General features: G+C 40.2%; 2 protein-coding genes across 3 annotated transcripts; both read left to right on the top strand.

The window, feature by feature from the left end:
* Positions 1-140: 140 nt before the first annotated feature.
* Slc25a53 (solute carrier family 25 member 53) lies at positions 141-12,910 on the top strand. Its single transcript, XM_071606356.1, has 4 exons — positions 141-218; positions 700-844; positions 7,645-7,707; positions 10,394-12,910. The coding sequence occupies exons 2-4, from the start codon at positions 801-803 to the stop codon at positions 11,343-11,345; spliced, it is 1,059 nt and encodes a 352-aa protein (XP_071462457.1). The 5' UTR covers positions 141-218; positions 700-800; the 3' UTR covers positions 11,346-12,910.
* A 9,398-nt stretch (positions 12,911-22,308) lies between these two features.
* Tmsb15c (thymosin beta 15C) lies at positions 22,309-25,408 on the top strand. 2 transcript variants are annotated; one of them, XM_027932793.2, is made up of 3 exons: positions 22,309-22,423; positions 23,891-23,995; positions 24,995-25,408. In XM_027932793.2, the coding sequence occupies exons 2-3, from the start codon at positions 23,896-23,898 to the stop codon at positions 25,030-25,032; spliced, it is 138 nt and encodes a 45-aa protein (XP_027788594.1). In that variant the 5' UTR covers positions 22,309-22,423; positions 23,891-23,895; the 3' UTR covers positions 25,033-25,408. The 2 variants fall into 2 exon arrangements, with proteins under 2 accessions (XP_027788594.1, XP_027788589.1); XM_027932788.2 differs by having other exon boundaries at positions 22,312-22,423; positions 23,879-23,995.
* Positions 25,409-25,976: the final 568 nt, after the last annotated feature.

Below are 25,976 nucleotides of genomic sequence, written 5' to 3'. Positions count from 1 at the left end.
TTTTAGCCTCTGCCCATTGAGACAAAAGAGTGTGACGAGGGGCGGCGTGGCCAATCAGCGGGGCGCGGGGGCCGCCTCCCCGCAAAGCCAAGGGCCCTGATGCTCAAGCTAGCAAGGGGGGGAGCAGGCTGGCGGGGGCTGCGGCAGACAGGCGTGGGAGCCAGCGCGGCGTCAAGTGCAGCTCGGACCCACGGACCGGGCCCATTTACATTTCACTCGTGAGTTTGCTACTTCCTCTCACTTCCCTTCTTCCAATCCCCTTCCGCCTCGGCTGTCCTCTGCTCTTTGAGACTGGATGCTTTAAACACGAGGTGGGACAGAAAGCAAGTGAACAATGAGAGTTCCTCACCTTTGTATAGAGGGAAGGGGGTGGGTGGGAAGCATCTACTTTTTCCGCTTTCCATGTCCAAGTGCGCTCACACGGGCATCTCATTTATTCTTCACAGTCTCCTTGAGAAGGCGGTAGCAGTGTGCCCATTTAACAGAGAGGGCGACATAAACACCCAGGCAGTACGGTTAGAAGTGCAGAGCTAAAGCTGACACTCAAGTCGTCATATCTGACTTCAAAGGCAGTTCTTTGTAAACACTCCTTTCTGCCATCATATTAAGGGTTAGTTGTGAAAAGCCTAAGTGGGCACGAGAGGACCAATTTGGGCTGTATAGAATTAGCGAGCAAAGACTGTTATCTCCGTTTTACAGATGAGGAAATTGAACCAAAAGGAGCTTAAGCGTCTTGCCCTGTATCCTGCAGCAAATAAGTAGCAGTGTCCGATTTTGCACCCCAGTCCGTTGTTCTGTTGATGCCAGGTTTTTGCCCTGCTGTGCTGCCTGGAGAGCATTTTATGTAAGTAGTCTCAAACCATTTCAACAGCAACCTTGGTGTGATGGTGGTGCTGAGGGATGGGGTGAGGTGGGAATGGGGAAAACAAAAGAAGAGGAAGGCAATCTTTATGGTACCCATTGTACAGAAGAGGAAACTGATGCACTTTTCTTTTCCTTTTTTTTACACTAGATTTTACCCCACAACAAGCTGGCCAGTTTATACAAATAACATTATTTCTATAGCCCATTATGACCCCCAAAGGAGACAAGGCTCAGAGAGATGAAATAACTTGCCTAAAATTATCAGGTGAAGTCAAAATTTTGAATGAGTCTCTGAATACAGAATTCATGCTATTAACCAAAATGTGGGTAACCAGGCTGGCTGCCTCAGAGTCATCTTGGAGACCTTTGCAAGATGCAGATTCCTGGGCCATGTCTGGGGGTTTTTGTCAAGGACTAGAAGTAAGCAGTGTGATCTGTATTTTTAACCATTGCTGTAGTTGATTCTGAGGTGTAGACCACTGTTCTAAGTGCCACACCATGCCGTAGGTTGTAAGTAAATGGGCCTGTCATCAGTATATTTGTCCAGAGCATACCTGTCATGAAATGTTACTCCCGGGCAAAGGTTCCTTCCTAGGGTCCTTCCTGAAATTGTATGCAAAGAATTTGAACTCTGTGTGTTTTTCTAAGTCTACAGCTTTGTCAATGTTTGAATGGATCCATGGCCCCAAAACAGTTAAGAACCACTCTGCAACAGTCTTTCTTCATGACATCTTCCTCCTTCAACTCCTGCTTGAGGAAGAAGTGTGAGAAATGAAACACTATTTGACCTCACCCCCACACCACAGCTCTGTGCCGCTGATATAGCTCTTTCATTTCCTGGCTCAAGGATAGGTTGCTAGGTTGCCCTTCTGTGAGCTCTTCAGGAGACTTCTCCTTTGCTGGCTTTGGCATCACTGGCCCCAGAGAAGGAGCAGCTCCATGGAAACGGCATGCAGGGCTGTCCAGAGTGAATGGGCCATGAAGCCAGTGGGTAGAAAACCTGCTCCATTTTCTTTGACTTCTGGTTCTTAGAGAGCAGGTATTACTTCCCTTATGTAGCCTGTGACCAGGAGGCCTTGATGGGACTTGTTCTTGATTCCTGATGCTTGGAAATAAATGAGCAGTTTGATGGTGTTCAACCCTGTTTGGTTCTGCTTCAACCTATTGAGGTACTTCACCTGTTTCTTTCTGCCCTCTTATTTATAACCTTGTTATCTGGAATTTCTTGGAATAACCAATCCAGATTTGGAGGGGGGAAGCACCTTCCATTCCAGAATTGTGGCCTTCCTCTTGGGGATGGAACAGTGTTTTAGTGGTGGTAGAAGGTGGAAAGTGCTAGAGGCACAAAGAAGATGGATTGTGCATCTTGCACAGGCAGGGGTGAGGCTGGCAGTAGCAAATGGGTATCCTTCAGACTCTTGCTTCTGCTCCCAGTGCTATGATGTTTGACCCTGGCCTCTCAGCAGACTCATATTCTATGTTTTTATTGGCCTTATCTCTAAATTGTGTATATGCCGTTGGACCTGGTGAGGGTGGAAACAGATAGGACCAAGAATATATCTCAGTGTTCTGACAAAAATACTAAAGGCAAATGAATTGTGTAAAGGTATAGGATTGGGCCATTAGAGCAAAGTAAGGGTCTCTTTGAGCAGCCTTGGGAGCAACATTGCAAATTTGCAAGTCCACTCCAATTGGATACAAAGATTCCTTATCTCTGGCCTCATATGTGGGAGTGTGTTACAAATGATGGTTCTAATGAGACCACATTTTCCAGTTTCAACAAATAAGCCTTTTAAAAGCTTGAAGGTTAGGAGATAAAGCTCTCAGATGATACAATAATAGCAACTTTTGGCTGCCTGCCTCCTCCTTGCCAGGAACTTTTCATCTGTTATTTCATTTAAGTTTCTCAGCAACGTTTTTGAGACAGGTATTGTGATCCCATTTTGTAGAGTGGGAAACTGATTTTCAGGGAGGTTAAGTAACTTGTTTTAGGCCACACAACTTGAAAGTAGAGCTACTGGACTCTAGCCCAGGGCTGGCAGGGTCCAAAGCCCATGAAAACTCTACTGTCTTCCAAACAAGCAATTTAAAATGCATTCTGCAGAGCTGGTAGAGCACTTGCCTAGCATGTCTAAGGCCCTGGGTTGATCCCCAGTATTGTGGGGGAAAAAAACATTTGCAGATGACCCCTGCATACCACCAATGGCAGCCTTTGGAATCATTTAGTTGTAATCTTACCTTTTTGATATTATCTAATTTTTAAAAAAATGAGACTACTAACATCAGTTATGGAGCAACTTATATCCTCAGATGTTTTTGTTGTTGTTGTCTGGTACTGGGGATTGAAGCCAGGGGCGCTTAACCACTGAACCACATCCTCAGCCATTTTTAAAATTTTATCTAGAGACAGAGTCTCACTGAGTTGCTAAGGGCCTTGCTGAGAAGCTGAGGCTGGCTTTGAACTTGCAATCCTCCTGCTTCAGCCTCCCAGGCCACTGGGATTACAGGTGTGTGTCACTGCACCTGGCTCCCCAGTTTTATATGATTCAGAGGTGCTTAGCCACTGAGCCAATCCCCATCCACAGCCTTTTTTAATATTTTGAGGCAGGGTCTCACTTAGTTGCTTAGGGCCTTGCTAAATTGCTGAGGCTGGCTTTGAACTTGGAATTCTCCTGTCTCAGCCTCCTGAGCCATGATGGGATTACAGGCATGGGCCACTATGCCTGGCTCATGCAACTTTCTTAACAGTAGTTCATAAATAATGACACTAGGACTCGAGAAGGTTAGGAGGCTTGGCTAAGGTTATAAATTTAGGAAATGGCAGAGTGAAACTCAAACCCCAGGGCTGCCTGACTGCAAAGTCCATGTATGTTCCCTGCAACATGCTGCAGTGGGGAAAACAAATATGGCCGTCATTCCATATTGGCTCCTCTGTCAGCCACGGCTCTGTCTCCTTTCACTGTCTGCTGCCAGCCACAAGCATAACTCACACTTTTTTTTTTGGTACCAGGGATTGAACTCATGGGCACTCGCCCACTGAGCCATATCCTCAGCCCTATTTTGTATTTTATTTAGAGACAGGGTCTCACTGAGTTGCTTAGTGCTTTGCTTTTGCTGAAGCTGCCTTTGAACTCGTGATCCTCCTGCCTCAGCCTCACTAGCCGGTGGGATTACAGGTGTGCACCACCGTGCCCGGCTCCACTCATACTTTTAAGTCTGTGCTTTAGGCCTCTTCCTCAGCCTAGACACTTGCCCTCAATCTTCTACCTAGCAAAAGCCTACTCACTGTATAAGGATTGAAATCAGATGCCTTTCCTCAGAGAAATATTTTGTTAACACATATTAATTGTACATATTCATGAAATTCAGTGTGATGTTTCCATATATACATACAGCATAAACTGATCATATCCACCCACCCTTCTTCCACCTTCCTCTCACCCTCCCATCCTCCCCAACCTCTAGTAATCACTATTCTACATTCAAATTGACATTTTTAGTTTCTACATATGAGAGAGAACATGCAGTACTTCTCTTTCTGTATCTGGCTAATTTCATATAATATCCTCCAGTTTCATCCATTTTGCTAAAAATGACAGGATTTCATTGTTCTTTATGGCTGAATAATATTTCATTGTGTATATACCATATTTCTTTATCCTTTTATGTATTGATGGGGAGCTAGGGTAATTCCCTGTCTTGGCTACTGTGAAGAGTGCTGCAATAAACATGGGCATGAAGTACTTCATTGGAATGCTGATTTCATTCGCTTTGGATATATACCCAGGAGTAGATAGCTGGATCATATGGTAGTGTTATTTTTAGTTTTCTGAGGAACCTCCATATTTTCCATAGTAGCTGTACTCATTTATGTTCCCACCAGCTTTGAGTGTCCCCTATCCTGAGTGGAACACATTGTTCTTGTCTTTCTGCTTCGACTTTGATTAGTGTCTTATTTTGTCTTCCAGTAAAGTTGAGCTCATTGTTGAGCTGTCTCACCCACTGAATTTTCAAGGCCTTGAGAGCAGGCACCCAGTCCTATTCATCTCTAGCTATGCAGTAATTTAATGGCTTAGAAGATGATCAATACATGTTTGTAAGGTGTTCAAAGGACTGGCTAAGGATGCCCCAAATGAATGGACAAATGTTGAGCTGGATCTGGGGATGGTCACACTGGATACCCATTTGCACTAGACTGGTAAGAGGAGTCTGGACTACCCTGGGGTCATCTGACTGTGTTGTACACATAGGAGGCAGATCATAGGGTTCAGGTGATAACTGCTCATGCCCGACTCCAGGCCCATTCTTTACTTTGGAATTCATGTTAAAGGGACAGACTCTCCTGGATCACTTATGGTGCATGTCTGCATTCATGGAAGAAAGGCCTTTCCTGGCTCCCATATGAACATGAGGTTTGTTCCACCATGCTTCTTGTTCTGGTTATGGCTGGCTTGACAGTGTCCTGTAGGAGCAAATGCTCTGTGGAGACAGAGGGTAAGGTTGGGAAGCATCTTTTTAAAATATATTTTTTGTTGAAGCCACCAAGTCATGGATTCTCAGCCACTTGATCTCTTTTTGTTATTGTTTTTTTTTTTTTTAAAGGGGAGGGGAGTTAATCCTTTCCCTAGGCATGGGTTTCACATCATAATGTTCTTATAATTTCATTTTATTATAAAGTCTGTTTTTTTTAAAAAAGAGAGAGAGAGAGAGATTTTTTTAATATTTATTTTTTAGTTTTCAGCGGTTTTTGTTTGTATGTGGTGCTGAGGATCGAACCCGGGCCGCACACATGCCAGGTTGAGCACGCTACCGCTTGAGCCACATCACCAGCCCTATTTTTGTTATTGTTGTTGTTGATGGATCTTTATTTTATTTGCTTATTTATATGTGGTGCTGGGAATCGAACGCAGTGCCTCCTGCATACAAGACAAGCACTCTATTGCTGAGCTACATCTCCAGCCCCGCCCCTCAATCTCTTATATTTTTGATCTTTGAAGCCACCTTTGTGGTAAGTCTTATGGCCATCATTTTGTAGCTGAAGAATATGAGACTGAATGAAGCTAGTGTCTTGCCCAACGTTACACAGCTAAGCAAATAATGAAGACAGGATTCAGTCTCAGATCAGTAGGTCCCCAAAGCATCTTTTTTTTTTTTTTTAATGGTTGAAGACTTCCGGTTTATTTATTTAATTTTTTTTTTGAATTTTTAAATTTATTTTTTAGTTTTCGGCAGACACAACATTTTTGTTTGTATGTGGTGCTGAGGATCGAACCCAGGCCGTACACATGGCAGGCAAGCGCGCAACCGCTTGAGCCACTTCCCCAGCCCCTCCCCAAAGCATCTTAAAAGAAAAATACACAGAAGAAATGTGGGCTTCCTTTCCCCTATAAAATAGAATTATATTTATAAAATGATGAATTGGATATTTAAGGTAAGTTGTTTCTAAATTATTGTTTATCTTTAATCTCTCAAAAACATTTGCATAAATGACAGAAGGAAGGGGTAGAAAAATATAATTCCTCTACAACTATTGGACTGAATTTCTCAATATTTACCCCCTATAAATTACGCAGTTATAGGGATACCTACAGAACATTTTGCCCTGTCTCCTCATTTTATAACCAAGGTGTCATGAATTTCTAAAGGTCATATTAAAAAGTTGATAATAGAACTGGTGCTTAGAAACCAGTCTGCCAAATCCTAGCCATTTTATTTTATTTATTTATTTTAAATTTTTTTTAGTTGTAGATGGACAAAATATTTTTATTTTATTTTTTTATGTGGTGCTGAGGATCGAACCCAGTGCCTCACACATGCCAGGCAAGCATTCAACCACTGAGATACAGCCCCAGCCCAAATCCTAGCCATTTTATATCTGCTAAATCAGCCTGCCTCATAGAGTCAGTGAACCCAGATTTATAAAAAGGTGGGGAGAAAGTAAAATATTACTGCACTCTGAACTAGAAGAGGAGACAAACATTTTGCTCACCACCTGTCTTTACTTAGGTATACAAAAGACTTGCGAAACAAGACCTTTGATAGAAGAATTTACTGTTGGGGCCCTTGTGGCTTTGGGGGCCTGAGTGGAGCTGCCTCCTGCCTGCATGTGGGGGAGGGGTCCCCTTTGGCTCTACAGAGAGGGAGATGGCTTCCAGAGGCCCAGAGGTGCCCCAGAGGAATTCATGGATTGGACCTTTTAAGCCATCGCCTCTGGTCAGACCTCAGCTAAGGGGTCAGAGGCAGAAAGGCCCTGCCAGTCTCCTTCTGGCCTTGAGGGTCAAGGAGGCTACGGCTTAAGGCCAACATGCTGGGGGCAGGAGGGGGGTGATAGGCAGAGCACAGGAGGCAGAGCCTCCACCCCTCTACTAAGAGATGAGAGAGGGTCCAGGGGAGGGGGCAGTTGTAAGGTGAGATTGTGGGGGTAGAGGTGGAACAGGACAAGAGGCCAGGGAGAAGCAGAGCTGATGGGGCTGCTTCTGGAAGGAGAAGCAGTGCAGGGCAAGTTCTGGGTGTGGCAGCTCATGGAAGGCTGCATGGGTTTCTAGTAGCACCTGGCATCTCCTCCCTGGGGCCTCAGCCTGTACCTGCTTTGTCCCTACTGAGTGAGCCACAGCCTGCTGACTTATTTAGAGTCCCAGCACCTACCCTCTTCCCCTCCCCCCCACAGCCCAGGATCCTACCCTGCTTCCTGTTCCTGTCAATCTGGAGGTGAGTGCTGCTGCCTGGTCATCATGCCCCCCCCCTTCCCTACCCAGATAATTGTATGCTTCCTCTCCACAGCAGGCCAGCTCCCGCTGCTGTCCATCCTTCTCAGCGGTGTGCCTTCTGGACAAACTGCCTCAGGTTTGCACTGAGCATTCATTTCTTTTTGCTTACTGTATTTATTTTCTTCCTCCCCCCCATTTTTCTTCCTCCCTCCCTTCTTACCCCCACCATTTTTTTGAAACAGGTTTTTACTACATCACCCAGTCTAGTTTCCAGCTCATAGGCTCAAAGGTAGTCTCCTGCCTCAGCTTCCCAAGTATCTGGGATCACAGTCATAAACCACCATAGCTGGCTCTCATTTATTTTTTTTAAGTATTTTTTAATTGTAGGTGGACACAATATTTTTATTTTATTTATTTATTTTTATGTGGTGCTGAGGATCGAGCCCAGTGCCTCACATGTACTAGGTGAGCACTCTACCACTGAGCCACAACCACAGCCTCTCTCATTTCCTTTTGATCCCAAAGTTCTACCATTGTCCTCGTTCCCAAGTTGGTTCTCATAATACTCCACCTGCTTCCAAACCTTTTAACAGTTTAATAGTTTACATTACCTTTTCTTTCTAGAACTGTGATTCTGAAACCCAGGGCTGTTTTGTATCCCTGGGGACTACGGGTCATGTCTAGAGAAATTTTCAATTGTCACATTGGGTGGGTCTTTATTGGTATGCAGTGAGTAGAAGCCAGGCATGCCACTAAACGTCCTATCTTGCACAAGACTAGAACTGATAATAAATATCCTGCTCACAATGTCAATGGTGTCAAAGTTGTGAAACACTGCTTTATTATTTAGGTACTCCTCTTTTTTTTAAAAAAAAATGTAGTTATAGATGGACAGCATGCCATTAGTTTATTTGTTTCATTTTCTTGTGGTGCTGAGGATTGAACCCAGTGCCTCACACATGCTAGGCAAGTGCTCTGCCACTGAGCCACAACCCCAGCCCCATAGGTACTCTTGTTAAATGTTAAACTTGGAATTTGCCAGGTGCTGAACTTCTTGTCATTGTACTCCAAGGGGCAGCTGCTTTTTCCTTCTCTCAACTGGGAGAGGGGACCATGCATTGCTTTAAGACAGCTACAATTTAGGCAGAAATCTATAGGGGGTGAAGAAATTCTCCCCTCCCCATATTTACTACCAACTTTTACTTATTTATTTATTTAGGTACTGGGGATTAAATCCAGAGGCACTTAACCATTGAGCCACATCCCCAGGCCCTTTTAAAAAAATATTTATTTTTTAGTTATAGTGGACACAATATCTTTATTTTATATTTATGTGGCATTGAGGATCGAGCCCAGGGCCCTCGCACGTGCTAGGCGAGTGCTCTACCTCTGAGCCACAACGGCCACCCCACCCCAGCCCTTTTTTATATCTTATTTTGAGACAATATCTTGCCAAGTTGCTTAGGGCCTTTCTAAGTTGCTGAGGCTGTCTTTGAAATTGCAATCCTTCTACCTTAGCCTACTGAGGATTACAGGCATACCCCACTGTGCCTGGAACTACCAACTTTTTTAGAGGAAGTGTTGCACCACATCTTTTGAACACCTTTTTTTTGGTACTAGGGATTGAACACAGGGATGCTTAACCACTGAGCTACATCCCATCCCCTTTTAAAAAGTATTTTATTTAGAGACAGGGTCTCAATGAGTTGCTTAGGGCCTTGCTAAGTTGCTGAGGCTGGCCTTGAATTCATGATCCTCCTGCCTCAGCCTCCCGAGCCGCTGGGATTACAGGCATGCACCACCTCGCCCCACCTCTGAACGCCTTTTTAAAGAAAATTTGAGGGGACCTAATGAGTGTAGTTTAGTGGTAGAACACTTTACCTAGCATGTAGGAGGCCCTGGGTTCAATCCCTAGTGTTACACACACACATACAATGTTTTCGGAAAGAAAATAGTAACAGTCTAGTAGTAGTTAATAAAATGCAAAGTTTTATTCAGTGAAAGTTGAATGCAGTAGGTTTTAGAGCCCTCTCTCTTCAGTTTTCATGATTTTAATTTGTAATCCTTTAAATATTGGAATATTTGCTTGCTGAGAGCCACGGCCGAGTCTGTATGGCCCCTGGCATTTTGCCAACAGTATTGATTGACAGGCGAGGCATTACTATCCGCCTCTGCCGCAACTTTTGAGTTCTCGCACTATTTTGGAGTTCTCGTGGGGATTTCCGGGGATTCCCCGAGAGTTCCCATTGGTTGGGGAAGTGCAGGAGGAGGGATTTCCGGGAGAGATATTTCCGGCTGGGGGTTCCTGGACAAGCCTCGTGGCGTTTGGGAGGATTCCCCGGGAGCTGTGTGAAGTGTTTTCCTGCAGTTTAAAAATAAAGTTTGTTCCTGCTTCAGTGGCTCGTGATTTGTGCCCAGCCAGACTGCGGCATTTGCTGTGTCCAAAAAATATTCTAGATGTGACTATGAAAAACTAACTATCTTGGGCTTGGGTTGTCGTGCAGTAGTAGAGCGCTTGCCTAATGTGTGAGGCTTTGGGTTCAATCCTCAGCACCACATAAATATAAATAAATAAATAAAATAAAGGTATTGTGCCCATCTACAACTAAAAAGAAAATGAAAAAAAAAAACCTTAACTATATTTTAATTTAAGGCTGGTGAATTCTTAATTTGTTAAGGGTATGCCTGTTTCTCAGAAACTGGCCCAAAGTGTTGCTTATTTACGTAGACTTGAGTTTCTTGGGGCTCCGTTTCTAACCAAGCAATGATAATGCTGACTAACATATTTAAATTGTCAATCTAACTCTCCTCACCTTTGCCAGTTTCTTCCAGCTGCAACCAGTTGTCTTCAGCATGGGGGAGCAGAACCACTCTGCTGGAAAAGAGCTTCAGCACAGGACACGAACAGAGGCTCCAGCAAAGAAAAACTGGCACCCCCAAGCCTACACTCTTGGGGCCATTTCCAACTTTATGTCTACTTTTCTGACCTTTCCTATCTATAAGGTGGTATTCCGGCAGCAGATCCATGCTATGGCAGTGTCAGAGGCTGTGAGACAGCTTTGGCATGAAGGTCCTCAGTACTTCTACAGGGGAATCTACCCTCCTCTTCTCTCCAAGACATTGCAAGGGACTCTGCTATTCGGGACTTACGATAGCCTGCTGTGCTCTCTTTCCCCTGATGGGCCACATTCCCTGGGACACCGATGGACTGCAGGACTCATGTCTGGGGTGGTGGAGGCTGTGGCACTCAGCCCCTTTGAAAGAGTTCAAAATGTCCTCCAGGATGGTCGCAAGCAAGCTCGCTTCCCCAGCACCTTCAGCATTCTCAAGGAATTCAACTCTTATGGGCTGTGGGGGCGGCTGTCACTGGGCTATTATCGGGGTTTCTGGCCTGTCCTTGTCAGGAATAGCCTGGGGAGTGCTCTCTATTTCTCTTTCAAGGATCCTATCCAGGATGGCTTGGCAGAGCAAGGCCTGCCCCATTGGGTTCCTGCACTGGTGTCTGGTAGTGTCAATGGAACAATCACCTGTCTAGTTCTGTATCCTCTGATTGTGCTGGTTGCCAATATGCAGTCCCATATTGGCTGGCAGAGAATGCCAAGCCTGTGGGCTTCTGCCCAGGATGTGTGGGACACTCGGGGTCGAAAGGTACTCCTGATCTACCGAGGAGGTTCCCTGGTTATCCTAAGGTCCAGCGTGACGTGGGGCCTCACTACTGCTATCCACGACTTCCTGCAGAGGAAGTCTCACTCCAGGAAAGAGCTGAAAGACTGACTAGCTGCAGGAAGTGTGGCCATGGCATCTTTGTTCTTCTCAATCTTCCATGGTTGCTCCTATCTAACTTACTTCTTTGGCTTGGTTACCTAATGCAGCCATTTTTTAGCATCTGTCATTGCAGAAGTTCCCAACTACTAGCCTGTTGGGAACAGACAAAGCCCAACAGGAACTTTTGGTCAGAAAGAGAAAGTCCCTCCAGTCTATCCACAGCTTCAGGAGCCTCAGAGCCAGAAGGCCTTTAAATAACTTGTAACCTAGATTAAATGTCATTCTTTTAAGGGATTCCTTAATAAGAAGACAGTTCAGCAGATGAATTGACTCAGGCTTTCTGAGTTCTGGGACCACTCCAGGTGTCCTCCAGACCAAATTGAGATCTCCAATTTCAAAGAACTATTCTTGACATTGAAGATGGAGATTCCATGAACCTTCTCAGATTGTCACATTCACTGCCTCTACCCCAATCACTAACCCTTCTTCAGGCTACAGGGCCTAGTTTCAGGGTAGCAGCTGTGGCTGGAAATCTTAAATTTGGTTCGCTTCATCTCATCAGGTGCCACAAGATCTGGTGGGGCCAAAAATGTAAGTGTGAAGAAATTTGGTTCCTGATGGAAATAATATAAGACTTTGAAAGATGAGATTTAATTACATGCAAAATAGAAAAAAATACAATATGTTGCTTGGTGTTACCTGCTGGGACATTTTTGATATCAAGGTAACATGGCCTAGAAACTACTTGAGTTTCCCTAAGAAATCTGGAAGTGAAATCACCATATCTCTTCACAAATAATTATGTGTTTTGTTGATGTGGATAGTTACTATGACATAAAGATCAGAAATTTTAGTCCTGTCATTCAGAGACATTAAAAATATGGTCTCCCTATAACTTAAACATTAACACACTGCTCCCACTTATGTGGACCCCATAAGCCAGCCAAAATGAATTATTGTTTCCTTCCCAAACATGCCATGAACTTAACCCATGGTCATACTTTGGCCCATGCTATTCCCTCTTTGCCTGCAGTTCTTCTTTTGGCCAGTCTGCCAAAATCCTTCTAGTTCTTCAAAGCCCAGCTCAGATACACCTTCTGTATGGAGCGTCTTCTCCATTTCCCCTACCTGAATGTGACATTAGTATCTTATGATGCCCCTTTCCAACAGCACATCAATGTGGCACTATTTCCATAATGTCACTGATTTGGCTTCGTGTTCTTGGTGTTCTTCAATACCTCCTACTAGACTGTAAAACTTCTTGAAAGCAGGGATTCTTGTATATGAATTTTTAAATCCTCCATTGTGCCTAGGTGCTCAATAATGTTGGTGAATTATTGAATCGATTATCAAGCTGTGATATGGTCTATATCCTCAGGGTGCTGTCCCTTGTACATGAAGATAATGTTACTTACTCATTGTCAGCAAGATACATCCCTTTTGGGGTGTGTTTTGTTTTCTTTTAATAGTGGATTTAGTTTTGTGCTAATGATAATGATTTCAACAATGATGATAATAATAATAATAATAACACAAATGATGATGATAATAATTATAACAATAAATGACTTTCAATGGGAACACAAGGATGAGTTTGTGTTTTTTTGTTTTTTTGGGTTTTTTTTTGGTGGTGCCGGGGATTGAACCCAGAACCTTGTGCATGTAAGGCAAGCACTCTACCACGTGGGCCATATCCCCAGCCCCTGAGTTTGTATTGTTGATGGCATATTTTTTATTAAGACCCCTTTAGCAACTGAAGAAGAACAGAATCACATTGCATAGCTATCCCATTCATTTCCACTGTGGAATTTTGAGTATTTCCAAGATGGCATGTGTTGTAATTCTTCCTTTATATTTTGATAATGCCCTCCACTTGCACTTCCTTGCCGACCTAAATGTGTCCTTTAAATAACTGGATTATAGATCTAGCAATGACAATTCTCCATTGAATGTGATAAAAATTAAAGACACAGTTATTGACCATATAGTATTAGCATTTGCCACTGAGGTCAATAGGACATGGATGTCCAGAAGGGCTGCAGGTGAGCTTCCACATCTGCAGAACTGGATGCGTTGGAGTAATGCTGTTGGCCCTCTCTGCCTTCAGGTTCCACATTCTTCATTCAATTAATTATGGATAGAAAATATTTGGAAAGAAATTACATCTGTACTGAACATGGACAGCCTGTTTTCTTGCCACTGTTCATTAAATATAGTATAAACACCATTTACATAGAATTTACCTTGTATTAGGGATTACAAATAATCTGGAGATGATTTAAAGTATAGGATGGGAAGTTATATGCAACTGTGCCATTTTTTTTAATAAGGGACTTGGGTGTCTGTGGATTTTGGTATCCATGGGGAGTCCTGGAACCAATCCCCTCTGGTCATGGATGCATGACTGTACTTGTGGATTCAAGGATATAGAACACATAGTTGGTACAAGGTAAGGAAACAGAACAGCAGCTAGTTATGTTTTAAGGCTCTCAGAAGAAAAATAATGTTTAAAAAATTTGTAACAACTTATGGCTTTAGTTTTTTTCAATATTTTTTTAGTTGTAGATGGACAAATACCTTTATTTTGTTTATTTATTTTTATGTGGTGCTGAGGATCGAACCCAGGACCCCACATGTGCTAAGCAAGCGCTCTACCACTAAGCCACAACCTCAGCCCCTATGGCTTTATTTTTTAAGCTAAAAAGAAGAGGGATAAACTGCCACTACTCCCCATTTTTATTTAAGAGATGCACCAATTGCCAAGTACATTGTTAATTTCCACTTATGTCACTGTCAGTTAATGTCCCTTTCATTATTTTAACTTCTCTTTTACAAATAATTTTGAACATATAAAAACATTGCAAACATAAAGCATAAAGAATCTCCATATGCTTTTCACTCACATTCGCCTATTATTAAAAATTTTACCAAATTTTCTATATCATTTAATTGTGCATTGTCTGTACAGGCACAATGTATTTTTTTCCTGAACTGAGAGCTGCATATATTAATTTCTATATTTAATAGTTGTAGATTCCAATCTTTAAAAAAGACTGTTTTATCTCTATGATAATGGCATAGAGCTGGGGGTGTAGTTCAGTGGTAGAGCAATTGCCTAGCATACACAAAGACCTGGCTTCAATCCTCAACACTGCAAAAATAAATAAGAAAATAAAGATATTACAAAATATAAAGTGAAAACTCACATGACGTATTTTAAAGCTAAATTAGTGGTCTTAATTGTTTGAATTTATAATTTCACAACATTTACATTATGTATGTTGAAACTTGAATTAAATGCAACTATTAAACATGGATTTGCAACTAAAGCATGTTATAATTTAAATAATTTTTACAAATTGGTTCATATAAATACTTAGGCAATACTGTACAATTATAGAGACCTATCAACTTTTCCCATTTCAATCTTCTGAGTCAAGTTTAAGAGTATAATGGCTTTTTTAGTAATTACATATGTCATTAATATTTGGTTTTGTTATTTTAATGTAATTATATTTTCTGATATTTAAAAAAATTACTTTTAAGATGAGATCAATAAAATAAGGAGATAGTAAATGCTATATCTGTTTAAAGATTTATAAAATGTAGAGTTTACCACTAAAGGTACTTGACATAAAAAACTGGAAGATAAAGAATAATACACCGTTGTACAATTCCTGTATGAGCTCTCTATATTTTTGTCTAAATATAAAGTACATCTGCTTTACTGAGCTAAAGATAAAATAATATGTAATATATTATGAAAATTATAATTATATAGTTTATTTAGAGTTAATTTTGCTTTTTAAATATTTGTAAACCTTAAGTAGCATTATAATTTAAGTATTTGGATCAAGTACTTATAATGTGGTATATTAGAGTTAATAAAATGACGTTATGGGCTGGGGCTGGGGCTCAGCAGTAGAGCGCGTGCCTAGCACATGTTGAGGCCCTGGGTTCAATCCTCAGCACCACATAAAATAAATAAAATAAAGGTATTGTGTCCAACAAAAACTAAAAAATATTTTTAAAATGACGTTTTGTGAGAGAAAAAGTATAATAAATGGAAAAACTTTCATTAGAATACTTCATTTCCCTATTATATTTACTTTCCAATGTCTCTGTTTCTTTTATGCCATCTTCCTTTCTTCAAATCTTTTAAAGCTTCCTCCCCCAATATCCAACTTGGTGATCTTGCTTTCTATTTCATTAAGAGAAGCATTAAGGGCTGGGATTTTGACTCAATGGCAGAGTGCTTGCCTAGCATGTATGAGGCACAGGGTTCAATTCTCACCACTGCGTATCAATAAATAAAATAAAGGTCTATTTATAACTAAGAGAGAGAGAGAGAGAGAGAGAGAGAGAGAGAGAGAGAGAGAGAGAGAGAGAGAGAGAGAGAAAGCATTAAGCTGGGTGGGGTTATGATCACCTGTAATTCCAGCAGTTCAGGAGGCTGAACAAAGAGGATCACAAGTTAAAAGCCTGTCTCAGCAACTTAGTGAGACCCTAAGCAAATTAGTGAGAACTTCTCTCAAAATAAAAAATAAAAAAGGGCTGGAGATGTGGCTCAGTATCAGTGTCCCTGGGTTTAATCCCTGGTTCCAGAGGGAGGGACAGGGGGGACGGGGAGAGAGAGGGAGAAAGAGAGACGTGGGGGAGGAAGAACACATTCAGAAGAGAACTGCTATTTAAAAGAATATTCATAAAGCTATCACCCATGTAATAACATCCAGGACAAGAAATAGAACACCTAACCTCCTACACACCACCACTAATAAATTCCTTCTTCCATCTTAGTGGTAACCCCTATTCTCATATTTGTGACACTTGTTTCTTTACTTTTGTCTATAGGTTTACCTTCCTTATTATTATCCTTAAACAACATTTTTTTTATGGTGCTGGGGATTGAACCAAGGGCCTTGTGCATGTGAAGCAAACACTCTACCAACTGAGCTCTATCCCCAGCCCCAACAACAAATTTGTTTTACTTATGCTTAAAATTTATGTACTTTGTAAACGTGAAACTGTGAATATCTTCTTTCACTCCACATTGTTGTGAGACTCATTCATGTTGCAGATAGCTGTAGTTGGTTCATTTTTAATGTTGGGCAGTATACCATTGGATGAATATACTTTGAACCTTGAGGGACATTCTGGTTGTTTCCAGTTTTTGACTGTTAGAAAACAGAGCTACAATAAATATTCTTGGATGTGTGCATAAACATGGGTGTTTGTAGCTCATTTTCCTAAGAATGGAATTATTGGTTTATGGAACATGGATACTTTCAACTTCTCTAGATGATGTCTATCTTTTCCTAATGGTGTGTCCTAATTTACAGCCTTATCATCTGTTTAGGATTCCTATTGCTCCACCTGCTGGCCAAAACTTGGCATTAACAGATTTAATTTTTGCCTATGCAGTGGCGGGTAAAATGGCATCTCATAATTAGATTTCCCTGATTACTAATAATGGTGAGCATCTATCATATGCCTATTGAACATTAAGACTTCCTCTTTCTTGGAAGAAATAATTGAATTATGTATTCAAGACATTTGAATATTTTTTTTTATGTTGGGTTCTGTGCCTTTTCAAATTAATTTGTGTTACTTGTTCTAACTTCAGTCCTGTGTCCTTTATACGTGTTGCATAGATACCCCACTTAGTTACTTATTTTTTTCATTTCCTTATTGGCTTCCTTTGATAATCAGAAGTTCTAATTATAATATAGCCAAAGTTATCAATTTTTTTAAATGATAAGCACTTTGTGGTTTTTTCAAAGAAATTATTTTCTAGTCCAATATCATATATTCCCTTATATTAACATTCATACTTTTTATAATTTTGCCTTTTACATTTAGGTCTTCAGTACACTTGGTATTGATATTGTGTAAAATGTGAGAATAGAGGTCCAATTTCATCCCCTCCTTCTTATATCCAATTGTTCCAATATCATCTGCTAAAAAGGCTTTCCTTCCCAATTCATTTATAATGCCAACCATGTGAAGTATATATTTGGGGGGTTATTGCCTAATTACTGTAGCTTTAAAATAAGTTTTGATGTCTAATAGGGAAAGTCTTCCCACCTCAATCTTTTAAAAAAATTTTTTTGTAGTTGTAGCATGCCTTTATTTTATTTGTTTATTTTTATGTGGTGCTAACAATTGAACCCAGTGCCACACGCATGCTAGGCAAGCGCTCTGGCACTGAGCTACAGCCCCAGACCCCCACCTCAATCTTTTTTCAAGAGTTTCATAACTTTCTTATAAATAGCTACAAAAATAAATACAAGGTTTATTTTGTATAAAACTTAATGTTGAGATTTTAATTTCAGCAAAAGTAACTATTGAATTTTACTGTAAAAAATAATGTTTTATTCTAATTTTAATGTTTCTCAAAGTTTTATAATATTCCTTCATAGTGCTTAACATATTCTCTGTTGGATTTTTTTTTTCCAGTGCTGAGGATTGACCTTCAGGCCTTGAGCATGCAAAGTAAGCACTCTACCACTAAGCTATATTTTCAGTCCCTGTTGGATTTTATTAGTTGCTTATTTTTTTAATAAATTACTGACAATAAAGAGGATTCTCATGAATAGGATTATAATGGGCTTCTTGTAGGTAATGCTATTATGCTTTGGTCCAAGAAAAAATAATTTTTAAAATTGAATTTCAAAATTTTGAAATTTTTGAATTTTTTAATTTGAATGTCATATTTTTTAATTTGAATGTATAAGAAATGACCTCCCCTATCAGTTCTCCATCTGCACCAGCCTAGATCACCCTCTGAGATCCAACTCAAATGTTACTTATTGTATGAAATCTTCCAGAATACTGCAAGTCACAATAATTTGCCTCTACTCACATTGTCCTTTATTCATATATCTATTATAGTGCAGTTTACTGCTTTCTGAATATTTTGTGGCTGTGTATATCTTCTTCATGTTTTCTAAAATCCCCAAAGATAGGCACCTATTTTATTTGTGGTTGTACACATCTCATTCCTTATTTAAGAACAGATTATATAGTAGATGCTCAATAAATGTTAAAGTACATGTTTCACTGGAAGAATACAGACATGAATAAAGCATGGTTTCTGTTCTTGAGAGAAGCCAATAACATATTGAGGGAAAAATACAGTATACTATATGAGAAGCTATACTAGTGACATAGAAAAAGCATATGGAATTCAAAAATACAACAGAAAAAATGACCCATTCATGGTAGTACAAAAGTATATAGGATATCTATGAATAATAACTAACAAAGATGAACAAGCATTATGCAGAAAATCATAAAATTGTGCTAAAGGAAAAATAATATATATATATATATATATATATATATATATATATATATATATATATATATATATATTTGTCAAGAACTGTACAGGGTCTGGGATTTTACCCCATGTACAAGCTAACACATTTGCCTGCCATAGTTTCATGTACTTTATCAGAAGACATAGGAGTTTTGAGTGAAGGACAAAGAATTTTATTACTCACAGAAACAGGAGTAGCTGTAGATTCATGTTGGTTTGTACTTGTCCCCTATGCCTTCCAAGCTACACAAGTGCAATGTGAAGGAGAAATGACAGATGGCTGCACCCACAGTGCATTGCATTAAAGGAAAGGAACAGTAATTTGAAGGATCCAGTGCTTTCATAGAATAGAGAAACAAGTCTGCTCCTTGTCTGGGGAGTGATGTTTCCTCATCCCTCAGGGTTAGCCATTGCAAACATGACCTTGAGAAAAGACCAAGTTATTAGAGCCCAACATTTTTGGCATACTCAGCAAGAACATAAAGGATACTCAGGGCCCAAGGAGGGTTGTCTTTTCCAACAATACTCCATTATGAATTGGATATATGATATGGAAAGACTTTGTGTCAGTAAGATGGCATTTCTCAAATTAATCCTTAAGTCCAATACTATTCCAATTGACACATTAACAGGTTCATTTTTTGATGGAATTTAAGAAATGATTACAAAATTGAAAAAGGTATAATATATAGGAAATTGGTATATGAAAGATGGCATTGCAAAGAAATGGAGAAAGGATAAGTAATTTGATACCTGTGATTAGGCCAATTGGTTTGCCTTATAGACAGAATCTAGATTCGTGCCTTATACAATAAAGTCTAGATGTAAGCAACAATCAAAATGTCAAAATCAATAAAAAAATCAGAATGCCCTTAGAGAATAATTTTCTGAATAAACACCCCAAATACAAATTTTTGAAGGAAAAGAATAATATATTTCATTCCAGAAACATTGTATAATAAAATACATGAGAAATAAAAAAAAAACAATTAATAATTAGTATAAGCTTTATAGAAAACAAGTTACCATATCTTTTAAACCTAAATATATGATTCCTTATGACCAGTAACTCTATTCTTATGTATACAACCAAGAAAAAAATGTACATATTTATACTCATAACAAAACTATATGTAGTAGCCCTAAAGTGGAAATAAATAGGGATGGGGATTTGTATTCATAACACATTGAAATGCAGTACACAAAGGAGAACAAACTAATGACAAATACACATGAACACATAGATGAATTTACAAACCTAAAGTTGAATGTTGAGTAAAAGAAGACACACACACACACACACACACACACAAAGAAAGTGTTTATTTAAAGCATAAAGGAGGTAAACTAATTGTCAGGAGAGTGGCTATCATCTTTGCCCACAGTGGTGATTGGAAGGTTTCACAAGAGAGATTTCCCGAGAGCTGATCATGTTACATGTCCTGATCTCGGGACTGGTTAAATGGGTTTCATCACTTTGTGAACATTCATCAAGATGCACACCTAAGCCCAGTACAGTGGTGCCTACCTGTAATTCCAGCAACATGGGAGGCTGACAAGGGAGGATCACAAGTTCAAAGCCAACCTCAGCAACTTAGTGAGACTCTATCTCAAAATAAAAAATAAAAAAGGTCTGGGAATGTGGCTCAATTCCCAGGACAAAAAAAAAAAAAAAAAAAAAAAAAGATGCACATATAAGATATGTTCATTTTTTTGTGTATGTATATAATACATGAATAAAATATTTGGAAACCCATGTCATAGAATACTCCTAACACATGGCTCTTGAAGCAGTTGTGTGCATCCCAAAAGTTATTTTTCTCAGACAAGTTTATTCTGGTTATACTAGTTATAAACCAACAGAATATAATGCAAAAAAGAACCAGCGAGAGATTGAGAATTTTTTTTTTGTAAAATATATTACTGAGCTACAGCCCCAGACCCCCACCTCAATCTTTATTGTTATTAATTCTAACCACTAGTTAGAATACAGAATATATAAAGAGCCCATAAAAAGCAATACTAAAAAGACAAACAACTTTAAAAAGTGGGCGGAGGATATTTAAAAAGGTACTTCACAGAAGAAGAAATACATATGACCAGGAAACTTATAAAAAGTTGCTCATCCTTATAAAATAATCTGGGAAATGCAGGTTCAAACACTAGAGAAATGAACTGGAAGGGTATACATCACATTCAGGATAGGACTACCTCTAAAATGGGGAAGGTTGAATGGAAAAGGGACAAAGGTCAAGGAAACTTAGATTTTTTTTCATTATTTGCAAAAAAGAAAGTAAAATTAAATATACCTAAGTATTAACAACATGGAGGGTCAGAGTTGTGGTTCAGTGGTAGAGCACTTGCCTAGCATGTGTGAGGCATTGGGTTAGAGTCTTAGCACCACATAAAAAAATAAACAAAATAAAGATATTGTGTCTATCTACAGCTAAAAATATTTTTAAAAATATTAACATTGAAATCTGAGTGGTAGAAACACTGGTATTTATCATTTTTAATGCCTGGAACATTGTAGGTATTCAATGATGAGTTCAATTTGTTCAATCTTTTGAACAAATGTGCCTTTCAATTTTAAGCAATTCTTTAAAACTATACAAAACTGAAATTGACACAAAGTGCCTCAAAAGCATAGAAAACAGTATGGAGTGAGGTGGGGAAGTCTGGAGAAATCCCTGTAAATAGTGATTTCTGACCTGTGTAGCTTTATATTATCATACATGAGCCATATAGAAAACATATGGTGCAAGCTATATATAGTTTTACTTTAATTTTACCTTAACACTCTAAGGTTCTGGGTGAGTTCCCAGAAAATGACCTTGAACTTGAAGTCCTTTCAAGTAACTATCAGATTCTTACTTTTCTCCTCCAATAGACACTGGGTGGTGCTGCTGTCCAAAAATTAAGCTCTTCATGGATTTATTACTTCAATCTACAGACATGTCTTTATCCAGTTTTTCCTGTGGGCCGAGCAAAGTGCTAGGGATTGGGGATATAAAGATGGACAGTCCCAGTAGAGTCTCCTGCAATTATTCTAAACTGACTGCTATCGTGTTCAGTGGTAGAGAAAGTGAAAAAAAAAAATGTGGCTTTTACATAGGAGGGCACCATTGTCACAGAAACGTCTAGCCATAGGAGTGAATGACCCTGAACCATCCACCTTCACCATGAGCAGCCCTACTACAGACCAAGGATCAGAACAGACCTCCCAGAGCACCTCTTCCAAGTTACTGTTGGACCATCACAGCGAATTTCCGCTCCACGGACTATAAAACGCCAAGAGAGCCTAAGCACTGCTCATTCAGCTGGAATCTCAAAAGTTCCAGACATTCAAATCTAACTGGGCTTGACGTCTGCTTACTCTAGAGGACCCTGCTACCGCGGAGGAGTACGGGTATTTGCGACAAAAGGACTGTGGACCTTCAGGACTAAAGCAGTGGGAGTGGGGAGTTGTGTCCTCCCTAAAATTAATCCTGGAGCAGGGCCTGCTGTGACGTCATCAAGTTTTGCGGCCAGGGATTAAGTATATTGTAGAGCGAAGATGGTGGACGCAGGCCTGCTGGGCTAAAGCAGAGGCAGGGCGGGAGGCGATGCCAGGACCCCTCATCCAATCAGAGGGCTGGGGCGGGATATGGGGGCGGTGCCTGCTACCGACGTTTAAGTGCCTGGTTCTGCGCGGGAACGCCAACCTGCTCCAGAGTGAACACGGCGGCAGTTAACCGACGGCTCTACGCTAGACTCAAGGCTTCAGGTGAGGACTTGTGGTCTCATCCGAATCGGAGGACTACGGGTATGGGAGGGCTCAGGGCGTCCGTCGCGCCCTCAGGAGCCGAGGAGGCGGGGGGTTGGGCTGGCGTTTAGCGTCTGTGCCGCTGGAGGAGTCCGCGCCTTTGTCTTCCTGCAGCACCACCTTCTTTGCGAGATGGTTAGCCCTCCTGGGGATCGGTTTCTGGAAGGCCCAGGGGGATGAACCACCAGTCACCTACCCACTGCAGCGGCAGTTCTGGAGACTGCGAGGACGAGGAGTTTAGGGACCATCCGGAATGGGTCTTCTGGGGCAGGCCCCTTATACCCTTTCCTCTCAGTGACCATTCAGCAGGGCGCCAGACATTGACAATATTTTAAAATGTTCACAAACCTTTCCTGGCAAATGGTTCCTGACAAACTCGCCAATAAGCCCCGCCCTTCCTTTATTGTTATTAATAATAATTTTGTTAATTCCGGTTTTCATAGCTTTCAGATTGGTGTTGGATGGCTCGGCAAGAGGGCCTTAACTGGAGACTTCTAGCTGTGTGTGTGTGTGTGTGTGTGTGTGTGTGTGTGTGGTGTGGGGCTCTTCATTCTGTTCTGGGCACTAGAACGTGTCTTTCCTCACCAGGGTGGGGCCAGGCACATACAGGAGAGCTCTCTTCCGGTTTGTGGAGTCTCCTATTGTCTCTCCTGGACAAATGCAGGATGTTCAGCGGGCACCTCTGAGCCTCATCTTCTTGCTTCTCCCTTTGCAGAGAAAATAGGGTGAAATAAGAATCAATTCTGTTTGCTTTACCCCATTCTGATGACCTCAATCTGATTCTAATTGGCTGTTCCTTATAGCATTTTCCAAACTAGTGCCACAAGACCTGTGATTAGTTCTGACCAGATTAAATCCTTCCCTTTCTTATTGTAGCTCTTTAATATACTGTCTTTGGACATTTAAAATGGAAAGAAATTAGTACAATTTTGTGTGTTACCTTTTTTTGTATGATGTGTCCCTCATCTCCCAGGGAAAATGCCAGAAAAAAGAGAACTTGAATAGAAGGCAAAAACGCTCAAATAGTGCTTGCTCCTGTTTCAGAATCATTAACTAGTCAAATCTAATTTTTCTTTTATTTTTTTTTTTGTCTTCTAAACCTACCTGTTTGTGTGCTTCTATCACCTCCATTTTACCTTTGCTGTGATTTGAAAAAGAGTCAGACATATTGGCTCTGCATATCTAGAGCATCTTGGTTTCTACTGCATCTTCATCCACTATCACTTACTGCCTACCAGAAATGGGCTAATGACACAGAATTGAAAGCATTCTAATAAAAGTGTGACCTTTCTAAGCTCTTTTTCTGTTGAATATCAGCACATAAAATATACATTGATATTAAATTAAATGAGGACATTTTTTACTGTTACTCCTTAGTCTGAACATAGTTCTGCCAATTTATTTAATTTTTTTTAGTCTTTCTTTTAGTCAAGATGAGTGATAAACCAGACTTGTCTGAAGTGGAGAAGTTTGACAAATCAAAACTGAAGAAAACTAATACTGAAGAAAAAAATACTCTTCCCTCAAAGGAAAGTAAGTAATGAGGGATTTTTAATTGACATGCCAACAAGGGTGGAAGTTGTTCAGTAAATAAACCCATATTCTAGTAAATTTTGCCACAAAATGGGCAGTAATTAGAGTATCATTGTATTTAAAGCAACAGTTAAAAATGTCAATAGTTGACTTTGTTATTGGGGTTATGTAAATGGTTCTCATATGATAGGCCTTAGTAGTATGTGGGAATAAAAAACTAGTTTTTTTGGGGAAAATTACTAATAACCACATTAAATCCAATCTTAGAATATTGGACTAAACACTGCATTTAGAAATTTCAGTCTGTGATCTCACCCCTAAAGAACCATGCACAGTCTGCAGTTTTGACCTTCTCTACCTGATGATAATAGGGAAGAACATGTATAGACCTTGGATATACTTAAGATTCCCAGACTTCAAGGGATCAGTTTTACCCTCTAGAGTTACAGCCTTCTGAAGAAATTCCAAACATATTTACAAATGCTCTGGGACACTTTTGTCATGTCAGCATTTTTTGGGAATTTCAAAAAATATCTGGAAATATAATTTCCTTATTGTATAGTGATTAAAAATGTGGATGAAAATGCTTTGTTTTCTCTTCAGTCTCAAATAATCTATGGAAAATGGCAATAGAATAAATAATAAATACTCTCAAATGAAAAAAAAAGCCCACAGTTGATGTAGATTCTAATGTATGTTCAGGTGGTTAAAAAGCATGCACATACTCATACTATGAGGATTTGTGCTTAGTGCTTTGGCATCCTAAATTTAAAGTGTGTATGGCAGGCTTAAGTGACTTAGTAAAGAACTCAGTGTGTGTGTGAGTGTGTGTGGGGGTGCTGTGGATTGAACCCAGGGACTCCTGCATATTGGGTAAGCACTCTGCCACTGAGCTGTACCCCCTACCCAGTAGCAAAGTGTTTTTCTGGAAGGTACTGAGCTTAATCTTAGGAAAACACTCTCTTAATGATTTTTTGTTGCTTTTTTTCCCCTTCTTAGCTATCCAGCAGGAGAAAGAGTGTGTCCAAACATCATAAAATGGGGATCTCCTCCAAAGAGCAAATTTCAACATTGATGGAGAGTCTTGGTTTTAGTAAACCCATGTATTCGTAGAAATGTTAGGCATCTATGGCTTCTCACCTGTACTTTGTGGCTAAGAGGTCAACACTAGTCAATGTTCCCTTAAATTTATTTTTAAACTTCTCCTTGGTACATAAATAAATTCCAAATGAAAGATGCTGTCAATAGTCTCACCATTGATGATCTTTGTGTGTGTAGTCTTTGTAAACCCCATAAGGCAAGCCAATTATAACTTAGAATGGGTACCTCCATTGCTTCTTAATATTCATGAAGTTACATACTTTTGCAGCTTCTCACAGTTTTCATTTCTGTACCAATAAAATAATAAACACAGTCACTGTTTTCCTGTGGTTCATTCTTGGTGTTCTTATAAGGAATGAAGTTAATTGAGGGTACTCTTTGAAACTAAGCAAAGTCCTTGAAGGGAAATCTCTTTAGCAGCTTATGTGTAAGAGAAATGCTCCTCCCCACCCCCATCCAGGTCTGGTCGGTCCTGACTTGGGGATACTAGATGCTTTCCCCTTAGAGTTAGAATCATAGGTAATGTTGGAAGAAGAGGTCATGTGGACTAAACTTCTTATCTCAGAATGAAGAATGGAAACATGAGGTCTGAAGATAAGAAATCTGTTCAAGATGAGTAAGGGCTGGGATTCATGCTAACCCTCTTGTTTTCTGGAAAGTATTTTTCAACTTAATGGGAGGGAACACTCAAGGCTGGGGTTGAATGGGGAAGGAGATAGTTGCTAACTTACACCATACTAAGCATATCAAGATATTCCACTGAGTGTAAACTCAGATGTTTAATATCACTAATGGCCTGTGGCACTGAAACTCTGGCCTGGTCCTTTTATTTTGGCACAAGGGGTGCTTAATCACTGAGTCACATCCTCAGCCCTTTTTA

This window comes from Marmota flaviventris, chromosome X (genome assembly GCF_047511675.1).
Source record: "Marmota flaviventris isolate mMarFla1 chromosome X, mMarFla1.hap1, whole genome shotgun sequence".
Taxonomy (NCBI): domain Eukaryota; kingdom Metazoa; phylum Chordata; class Mammalia; order Rodentia; family Sciuridae; genus Marmota; species Marmota flaviventris.
The sequence above is the reverse complement of the archived record's forward strand: the minus strand, read 5'-3'. Positions and strand labels throughout refer to the sequence as shown.